Genomic DNA, 10,581 nt, shown 5'->3' on the forward strand with positions numbered 1-10,581 from the left:
TTTTTTTAATAAAGAAGCTTTTCTCCTCTTCCTTGCACCCAGGAGCCTAGCACACGACTCTTGACTTCAACTTTGTAGCTTGGCCATGCTTTTGGTCTGTGCTAAGCCTCTTCCAGCAGTCAATAGAAAAGCTACCCAAAATGCCAGCAGGCCTTAGGTCCATCCCTCTGCCCTCCTCCAAGCTGGCCCTACATACAAAAGTGGAAAGCTGTTAGGGTCACATGGTGACAGGCAGCAGTGCAAATGTTTTGAGAAGACAGGAGTTATCAGCTGGGAATTAGGTGAGGGCAGAGCGGGCGGCTTTGGGGCTGCAAGGGAAGAGGGGAAGGAAAGAGCCCAGTTCTCGTATTAACTGATAACATTGAGTGCGTTAATCAGTGAGTGAAGCTCATCCCTTACACTCTCCAGGGAGTGACAGATCATCTGAGGGCTGTCCAGGAGCTCGATGCTGTGGGTGTAGGGCTCATATTTCACCGAGAAAGGCCGCTTGATGTGTGCCGCGTAGGTCCTGCAAAGAAAGGGTGCAAAGGGCTTGGTACAAGAGATGGGTCCCAAGTCTGCCTGCTACCCATCACCATTCACCCAGATCACAACAGGTTAATGCCTCCTTTAAGCAGAGATTCTAGATTAGCACAAAAGCTCTGGTTTCTCACCTTTCCAGCTCCACAGGGCTATAGCAGTAGTTGAGATCCCTCCTGTTCAACAAGGAAGACCATGAGTTTGACTGTGGGTTTCCACAGGCTGAACACATGGGCTTGCATCAAACAGGAGGGTGCACTGAACCGGTCACCTCCGTGGCCATCACCAGGCATCCTCTACTTCAATTTCTTTTTTAATTTTTAAAAAATGCCAAGGAGATTTAGAAGCTAATTGCAGGGAAAGCCTGTGGTATTATAGTATTATATTCCTAAATCCTTTCTGACATTTGTTTATTGACTAATCTTTGCTTGGGGAGGGGGGAAATAACTGCAAACCATATTAAGGATAAATTTGACAGGCAGTGACTCAGGCCTGGGTGAGGGGATGGGAATAGCATCACCAGAGCCACATGGCTGAGCTACATTGCACTATTGTACCCAACACCAACTGGAGTCTAGATCTCATTAATGAACCTGACACCTCTCAAGAGCAATACCTTGTTGCTACCTTTCTAACAGATAAGTATTCAGTCAACTGAAAACAAATCACAGGTAAGGTTTCACCAGAGTTGCTCACATTCACCTCCAACACTAAGATTTGTATACTTGACAAGGGTAGGTTTTTTTTTTCTTTAGTGGCTGTGTAAATATGGAGCTGGGAATCTACATTTAGGTACTCGTGGCTACAATCTCATGCTGAAAAGATGAGGGGACAAACAGCACTAGCAACAGGCACGCTCCTCACCTCCACTGAAGCATTACCCTTTCGCTCCTGAATTGCTTAGCTTAGGGTACCCTCTTGTGGCTACCGTGAGCTTGCTCTGGCGCAGGGCTTGGGGAAGCACATCCGTTTCTCAGATGCTCCTCCGGCTGGTACTGCATGCCGTAGGGAAGCCTAGTCCTGAATTGCCAGGGTTTGGGGAAAACACCACCAGCTCCAGACAGGGCCAAGTGGCAACATGGCTAAAGCCGCAGGCTAGCGCTTGCAGGGAAACAAAAACAAGTGCAAACAGAGGAGTTTTCTGCATACTCACATTGGCCACCTCCTAAACAACACAGCTTATCCCAGTGCCTCCAGCTTTCCCATGCAGGGCCTAGCTCACCTCACTTATTAATGCTAACAGCCACAGTGATGACTCATAGCACAGCTGCTAATGGTTAGAAACTCACCCTCCAACATGGGTGTGTTCACTTGACACCTTTTTGAAGCACACATGTATGACATGGGTGCCTGGAAGGGCATTGGGGGTGGGGCGTCCACCCTAGAAAACTGGTGGAAAGCTTTCTTTCTGGGAAAGAGGCTTTTCTTGAGGGATAACACTGATAATCAAGTCCATGGTTGCAGCTGCCAGTAATGCAAAAAATATAGATGTTTTAATGTTTTCACCTCATAGAGTAACATCTGTGTGGTCTCTGAGCTCTTTAAAGAGGATAATTTACAGTGCTTGTCACTGACAAAACCCTCTAGCCTGATCTTGACCATGTATGTGGTGTATTTTTCATTTTTAAATGCAAAGAAATGACTCATTAGGCAACAGTTGAGTTGTTTTTTAAAGCAGCCTAGTGTGTGAGAGAGGCCAGGCTCCCCAGGTGCTTGCTTTTGAGCAGCTAGATTCCGGGTTGTATGAACGGTGTAAGTGAGGGTAATAAAAGCAGAAGCTGAAACATAGCAGTCCTCACCATGTTATTTATATGAAATACCCCACTTGCAGGAACTGTGAAGTCATGTACGTTGTGTAATACTTCATCTCATCCTATCCCTTTCTTAAGCTAAGATAACATGGTATTGGCAAAGTTTTCCTCTGTCAGTCAAATGTTAAAGGACTGAGCTTTCCTCCTGTGGACAATTCTGGGTATGGACAAGAAAATGCTTTTCTGAACAGATGTCCGTGGGTAGAGCTGCCCCTCTCCATCCTGTTTGCAGTCTCATGGGATGGGGAAACCCAATTACACTGGTGGGATGCTGTCTGGGGTCTGCTAATCAATGTTAACCAGCCTAGGAAGCAAAAGTTCCTTTTTTTCTATGGATAAATCTATCCCCATCAAGCAAATCTTTTTGTTTGTGTATGAGCTACTAATGATGCCTGGGGTTTTTTTGCTGGTTGAAGGATAAATGGGTAAGTTGCCCAGCAGCTGCTCAGAAAGACAAATATCTTTCTGCATCCTAAATTCAGAGAATGCCACCATTTTAGGCAGCTCTTCACCCCTCTCCTAAAACTTGCACCCACAGAGCAAACTTCTACATGACGCAGAAGCCCGTGTTTCAGAAAGACACATGCTGGTGAGATGCTCTCGTGAGGGACAGCTGGTACCTGACCTGTATCACTTGGCCCTTCTGCAGCAAGGAAGCAGAGCGGGTCCTGGTGGGTGGTTTGCGTCTCCAATTTCTGGACCACCAGCCCTCTGTTATGTTGCTTGGCCTCCCCTGGGAACTGGAGATAGTCTGTAATTCCTTCCTATGAGAACTAGGCAGATGAGCTACATTTGTCCCTTCTCTCGTTCCCACAGTCTTGTCTCCGAGAGTGCCTCCCACTCCATCCCACTCCTCCACACCCACGCCCTTGAGTCCAGCATATTTTTGGGGGGCTCTTGGGCAAATCCAAGGAACTGAAGTTGGACCCTGTAGGAACTGGAGAATGACTTTACTTTGAAAGACCTGACAACAGTTTCCAGAGTACTTCTGAGACCTTGAACTGAAAGCAGCCATGGTGTCAAGCCCTGTTTCAATATATTATAGCTTCATTTCCTTCTGTTTGGGTCTCCCTCACTGCCCAGTCCTACCTCAGTTTATTTTTGGCATCGCTGAAGCTCTCGGACACAAAATATACGGGCTGGTAGTTCTGGTCCTGGTAGGGCTGAACAGCAGCAGCATCGGGGTCAAAGTCCCGCACCTCTGGTTCATCTGACAAGGAGTGCTATGGACACAGCAGAAAAATGTTGCATGAAATTAAGGGGATCAGAGAGCACATATGTGATAGGCAGAGGTGGAGAACAGACCGGGCAAAGTCATTGGAGCTGTGCAGAGGAAGAAGGTTTTTTGCTGTATAGGGTCTAGAGCAGAGAGGCAAGTTATGCTGGGACTTACTATGAGCTCCCCATAGGAAGACAGGAGCCCAGCTCCGTAGGCTTTGACTATCCCGTTCTGTCTGCAGAGCCCAAACTCCACCGTAAACCAGTAAAGCTGTGAAAGGAGAAAGAAAAATGCATAGGGGACACAGCTCCTCACCTTCATCTCCCTGTTACTTCTGAGCCATTGCATCACGGCGGGGGTCTGGGGTTGTCTAAATGAATGGGCGCCTGGCACTTTGTCCCCTCTTCCTACCCTGCACCCATTGCTGCCAGGGCAAAGTGCTAAGCTAAGCTCTGCCATGCCAGGATAGATGGAAACTGTGTCCCTGGGCTGGTCCTCTGCACACCGAGCTGTTGCGCAGTGCTGCTGTTCGGTGCCCTTGGAGCAGGATGGGTCACCTTGCCGAGGGAGAGCCAAAGGAAGCGGATGTCATTTAATCCCATCCCAAAGAGTCCCAGCAGTGCTGTCATTAGAAATACAACGCTCGATGATACTCTGGTGCCCGAGAAGATTGGGTTAATGTGCGAGCGAACTCTGCTGTTTAACTGATCTCCACTCTGCACAGTCATTGTGAAAGAGCAGGGCTAGGGCAGCTCGGGTAGGGGCTCTAAGCCTGCAAATCTGGGGAGACCAGGCTGGACCAGTCCCCCTGACACCTCAAATGTGCAGAGGGGTCAGGACCCCCATCCAGCAAAGAGGAAAACTTACCGTTGCAAGTTTCTCAATTTCTTCATCAGTTGCTCCCAGAGATGCCAGCCCAATGTCCTGGGAAGAGAAGGGAAGGGGCGAACGTCAGGACAGATTTGTTCTGAGGGTCTCATGCATGGATTGCTCTGTTTTATTGCCTTGAGACAACAGATATTGTTGCCCTGTGCTGCCATGCATCTGCTGGGGCTCTGACTAAAAACGCTTTGCTGCAGAATCTGATATTTTTACTCTGTATTAGGGTTCCCGGTCCATCACTAGGGCTCCTGAACATCATGTTTAATATAAATAAATCCTAGAACAATAAGGGTTTAGGTGGCAAGACTGGGGTCAGTTTGGGTTCCCACCTCGTACTCTGCCCTCTCGGGGGCAAGGAAGCAGACAACTACCTTACCTGAGAGAACTGGGCAAATGTCTTGTCAGCCAGCATTGGGACATGCCCCAGCAGCTCGTGACAGCAATCCCTGCCGATGCCCAGGGAGGAAGGAGGAAAACATGGTCAGCAGTGGACAGAGCTTGTCCGTTAGGGAGCAAGGTTAATTGCTGACCAGGTGGGATGTCTGGGCAGGGGAGTCCATCGGGGTCAGGCAATACTCACGGCTCAGGGGAGTGCATGGGCGAGGACGCATGGCGGATGTACTGCGTGCACTGGAAGACGCGGAAGGCCAGGCTGGCGAGGAAGTCCCGCGCTGACAGCAAGCCGGCCACTGGCCGGAGCTGGAAGCCGGTCCTCTCTGAAACAGTGCATACCATCTCTGCGGGGGTGCATGGCCCATGGGCTGTGCTGGTGTCCCGTGTTCCCAGCACAGACAGCAAAAGCATCAGTGCTGGAAACTAAAGAGCCTAATCTTTTTGCTCCTACTAGGGAGCAACATCTGCTCTTTGGGTGCTCAGTGGGATCATTTGACTATGGGCTTGACCTTCAGTTGCAGCCCACTGTGTTTAGCTGCAGTCCCCACCACCTGGGGTCTACCCCTGTCCTCTGTGGGCAATGCACAAGCCTCCACCAGCTCTCCTCCCAAATCTCAGCTCACACGCTCCTCCTTCGGGTTTGGGTTTCCTGGCTGTAGCTGCCACCACTATGCTGGAGCCCTGGCAGACCCTGGGCCTGGGTCCCCCAGGCTCATACCCACCTTTCAGGAAGCGGGAGACCTCCTCCAGCTGAGGGATGTTGTTTTCGTTGTAGCCGCAGAATTTCTCCAGTAGATTGAAAGCTTCGAGATACTCCTTGCAGGCATGGGTGGGGTACAGGCTCTTCAGGGTGCTGTATACCTCCTTCCTTCAAGACGAGAGGTGGCATACTTTCAGTGGCTTGATGTGTCTAGTCCTCTCCTGTCCTCTGGTTATACACTATCAAGGACTCACACCTCTAGGTTTCTTGTCCTTTTGCCTTTCTCCACCACTAAGTCTATGTCTGTGCACATTGATAGGGGTATGTAAACATACAGACATACATTCAAATGAGCCTGAAAAGTCAGCAGTTGTATCTGCACAGACCTATTTCTGACCTTGAAGGTCAGAAGATTGTATAAAAGGTATTAACTGGAATTAAAATATTCCCTGTAGGTTAGCTCCTGAAGTTGCACTATGAAGACAGTCAATATAACCAGGAGATGACCTTGCTTAGGAGCCGGTGTACTCAGCTCATATGAGCTGGCCTTGTTTTCAGAGACACTCCTGCAGTGACACTCCTGGAAATAATCATGTTTAAAGGAAGCGTTTTCCTAAGTGAGGCCAGTGAGGTACCATGCAGATATTCACCACGGGTCTCATACTTCTTTCTGCAGCTATGATAACTGCCCTTTATTGGGAGGCTGCAATTATCCAATATTCCAAATAATCTACCTTGCTTTCTGGGGAGGCTCCTTTGGAGGAAACTCCTGAGGGCTGCAGCGTGAAAGTGCTCTCAGTGCAAACCCCAAGAGAGGAGACAGAGCGTCACTGTTTTGGAGGTAGCTTGCTTTCCCAAATGCAGTCCCTACCATAAAACGCCATGCAATGAGTTACTGTTTTTTATAACAAATCATTAAGTAGGATGCTTGCACTCCTCATACATTTTTCGAGGCCACACCCTAACTGTTCAGGTTTTGGTTCCCAACTTCTAATGGTGGAGCCAATAAAGGTCACAGATTAAATCAGTGCTCACCAGGTAGCAATCTCCTCCGCTGTGTACTCCACATGAGGGATTGGGTCCCCGCTGTAAGGCAAACGCACCGTTACTGACAGCAGCAGAGCACAAGCCACAATCCTCTTCCCTTTGAGAAGGAAGCACTTCGGAGAAGCTCTGTGCTCTGCATTGTGTTGATCAATCTTCTTTAAACCAAACAAGGGGGTGACAGGAAAGACAAAGCCTTAGTACTGGGTCATTTATACAGGTGCAACAAATACATACACACAGAGGAAAGAGTTAGTCTAGCCAGAGGTTATAAATGAATAAGGGATGAGCAAAAGCTTAGCAGGCATAATATTTTCCAGAAAAAAAATGGTTTTCACTGAAAAAAATTGAAACTTTGTGTGAAAATAAATGAATTTCATGTGTCTGAACTTCAGGGGACCGATGGCTCCAAGAATGAGTCAGTGGTTGGGAAATAAAAGCAGCTAATAAGGAAAACTAAATGCATTTGAACTGCAGAAAAATATATTGTCAGTAAGATTAAGGACAGCAAGAAAAGAAAATCTTAACATTGATATAAGTGGGAACTAAAGAAGACTGACACTTTTGCCTTTTCTGCATCATAATTAGCAATTGTATTTCCTAAATCCTTCTGTTCTGTATTTGAACAAATGAGATTTTCCCGTATTACAACGATAAAGCACAGTTCCTTTTCCATTAACAGCCTGAAGGGATGCTACACAGTGGCTCATAAATGTTAACCTGCAGATGAGATGTGAGAGAGGACATCTTATCATAGAATCATAGAATCGTTTAGGCTGGAAAAGACCTTTAAGATCATCAAGTCCAACTGTTAACCTAACACTGCCAAGTCCACCACTACACCATGTCCCTAAGCACCACATCTACACGTCTTTTAAATACCTCCAGGGATGGTGACTCAACCACCTCCCTGGGCAGCCTGTCCCAGTGCTTGACAACCCTTTTGGTGAAGAAATTTTTCCTCACATCCAATCTAAACCTCCCCTGGCACAACTTGAGGCCATTTCCTCTCGTCCTATCACTTGTTACTTGGGAGAAGAGACCAACACCCACCTCGCTACAACCTCCTTTCAGGTAGTTGTAGAAAGCAGTAAGGTCTCCCCTGAGCCTCCTTTTCTCCAGGCTAAACAACTCCAGTTCCCTCAGCTGTTCCTCATAATTCTTGTGCTATAGACCCTTCAACAGCTTCGTTGCCCTTCTTTGGACACGCTCCAGCACCTCAATCTTAAATGGGTGTGTTATCTTAGGACAGAATTTCTTCCTGTGTCCCTCAGGACTCTCTTACTGGCCCAGTGGCTTTTCTGTGCATTTAGTATTAGTACATGATAAAAACATCAATATCTACATTCTGGGCTTCAAATCTGCAAAGAACATGAAACCTAACAGAGCAGAAAACCATGCTGGGATCACACCAGTTGCAGGGGTAGCTCAAGAAGGTGACCCATATAATTTCCATAACCTGCTTTCAGCACAGCTCGCTACAGAAATCTACATTTAAAGTCCTGCTCGGAGAGGGAGATGCTACGGTGGAAGGCAGTGTTACTGAATAGGTTCTAGGGAATATTTTACAAACCCAACTGAATATTAGAGCTCTGTTTGATGTTGTAGTGAAGAGGCTGAGTGCTATCACTGCACATATCAGAACAGGAGTATTAACTAGGATTACAAGGATAGTCTTAAATCTATATAAGACAATGATGAGACCATTACTGGAATCTATTTAATTTATCAGAGAGAGTTAGGAGGTGAACCATTTAGCCTATAAATACCCTCATAGCAAAAAAGATCTGATAGCAGAATTCAATCTAGCAGATGAAAGGCATGTATGATCCATTGGGTGAGAGCTAAAGCTACCGAAGTTCAGTTTAGAAATAAAACTCAAATTTTTTCACAGCCAGGATAATGAACCATTGGAACAAGTTTTCTGGGCACGTGGTAGTTTTTTCAGTACTTGAAACACTGAAGTTGAAACTAGATGTCATTCTAAAAGAGATGCTACTTTTCAAAATGAAATTTGAGGTCTGATGGAATTTTATGTGGTTTTTGTTATGCAGGAGGTTTATTCTGGCTTTATGAATGTATGAATTAATGACCACAGACATTTTTTAATTAAGAAGAAACTGGAATACATAGAGAGAAGAGGGACACAAAAAGAGCTGGCAAGGCTGAATGGGGAGACAAAAAATAAAAGAAGAGAAGTCTCATGCAGGTAGCACAATGACTTCCCAACAGGTTGCATTGACATGGCATTATCAAATGTTAGGAAAGAAACTTACTGCTTATAGTGAAAAGCAATTTCTGCTATCGATTTCCTTCTCTGGCGATATACTTGGTCAGAGTAGCCCTGTGATGACAAATAGGAACAGAGACAGGATTTTTAATCAGTTACTAAAATTTCTCATCCAACAAAGTTCATCACTGGCTGGAGAAACTTCTCTGATGGTGGTGATTACACTACAGTTCCCTGATCAGCTGCACTAATAGGTGTTCTCCAGCTCCCTGCTTCTGAGGGAAGGCTCAAGACTCCACTGTGAAGATGTGCCCACACAGACTAACTCACCGGATGATCCAGATCCAAGTCAGGGTCAAACTTGGTGACCAAATGGTGGCACTTGTCCAATTCACAGATTTTTCTGGGAAACCAATGAACTGTGGGCAGAGAGAAAGAGAAAAACTGTCTGTGGAAGTGAAGGTGGAGCACCCCCTGCTGAGAAGGGGTTGTGAGATTGAATAAGATACATCTGACCTGGTCTACCAGATGCAGACACAAACAAACAGCACATGATACAGCTGTGCCTTCCAGGCAGTAGTCCCACAGTCTGAATGCTCTTGTCCTAGAGTCAGGTCTAATGCCATGATCTGCATCTCATTATTTCCTTGCCCATCTCTCAGCAGAGTATTTTGTGACAAAAGTAAACAAGATGATGAAAATTGGATTTTAGTTAAAGATTCTAGACTTCACATTAAAAACAAATCCAGAGGTCCAACTGGTTGTAGAGCGATCACTGCAGATCTCTAGAGATATTTTACAATAAGAATCACCCTGTCTTCAGAACAGGATGGCATGGGGAGTGTCTTGTAGTTTAGTGCTGGATCTGTACAGCGTTCCTGACACATAGGTAGGAAATTACTTTACATTTATAATATAAAACATTGGAGTAGGGATGGAGAACTCTGTAGGAGAGGTGTGAACAAAGCATGAAATTTCATCTCCTATTTCTATTTTTTCAATCTGGCACCAGAAGAATGGGCTATGGACTCTGGAGTCTGTTGAGAAATGGGCAAGGAGGGAAGCAGCTATCAGGATTCAGGTGTCCCAGAGGCAGTCTTTTCTGTTTTGCTCAAAGTCAGCAGCCCTTCCCCTTTTCTGGGAATAACAAAGTCTCCACCCTGTCTCCACAGCTCAGCCTCTCCACAAAAGTGAAACAGTTTGTAAGTTCCTTACATTTGTCTTCCTTAGTGGTCCTCACGTCTTCTGCTACCCTCTTGACGGAGCTAATGAAAGTATTGAGGTCAGAGCTGTGGACTTCACAGCGCACAAAGTACTCCAGTTCAGCAGTCCCTTCACGGGGCTTTCGGCTAAGCCTGGTCTCCAGGTGGTGAATTTTAGCTTCAAACGTCTTTTGGGACATGGAAAAGGAGAACAAAAACATTAAACAACACTTGAAACACCTGCTGGTACTTCCCAAAGATGTCCATATGGATACATTTGGGAAGGACTCCCCCTTGCCTTTTTCTTCTTCACTTTTTTCCCCTACTGGGCTAAACACACTTATCCATTAATTCCACAGTTTTTCCTTCTGGACAGACAACCAGTGGGGCTGGTCAATAACTATCAACAGAAGACTTCCACAGTGACAAAGAAGATCGTATCAAGGGGGGAAACTGATGTGGCAAAATGCCACCTCCTATGACCCCCTTTCTTTTAATCTCCCATCTCAGGCAAAGGTGGGGGGGAAGGGGCTGCCGATGACGTAGAAGGGGCGGGCGCCGCCCGGGCGGGGGCAGGCGGC

At 46.5% G+C, this 10,581-nt stretch overlaps 1 protein-coding gene across 1 annotated transcript in view; it reads right to left on the reverse strand.

Annotated features, from left to right (window-relative positions):
• Positions 1 to 348: 348 nt before the first annotated feature.
• The window catches only part of TH (tyrosine hydroxylase), a 17,928-nt gene continuing 7,695 nt past the window's right edge, over positions 349 to 10,581 (reverse strand). Inside the window, exons 3-13 of the mRNA XM_009328528.1 lie at positions 10,014 to 10,188; positions 9,129 to 9,217; positions 8,845 to 8,912; positions 6,560 to 6,610; positions 5,547 to 5,692; positions 5,012 to 5,147; positions 4,808 to 4,877; positions 4,417 to 4,473; positions 3,724 to 3,819; positions 3,420 to 3,553; positions 349 to 508 (exon numbers count right to left, since the gene is read on the reverse strand). Of these exons, the coding sequence (XP_009326803.1) occupies positions 349 to 508; positions 3,420 to 3,553; positions 3,724 to 3,819; positions 4,417 to 4,473; positions 4,808 to 4,877; positions 5,012 to 5,147; positions 5,547 to 5,692; positions 6,560 to 6,610; positions 8,845 to 8,912; positions 9,129 to 9,217; positions 10,014 to 10,188 (1,182 nt within the window). The remainder of the gene's footprint in view (positions 509 to 3,419; positions 3,554 to 3,723; positions 3,820 to 4,416; positions 4,474 to 4,807; positions 4,878 to 5,011; positions 5,148 to 5,546; positions 5,693 to 6,559; positions 6,611 to 8,844; positions 8,913 to 9,128; positions 9,218 to 10,013; positions 10,189 to 10,581) is intronic.

This window comes from Pygoscelis adeliae, unplaced genomic scaffold, assembly GCF_000699105.1.
Source record: "Pygoscelis adeliae isolate BGI_AS28 unplaced genomic scaffold, ASM69910v1 Scaffold166, whole genome shotgun sequence".
NCBI lineage: Eukaryota > Metazoa > Chordata > Aves > Sphenisciformes > Spheniscidae > Pygoscelis > Pygoscelis adeliae.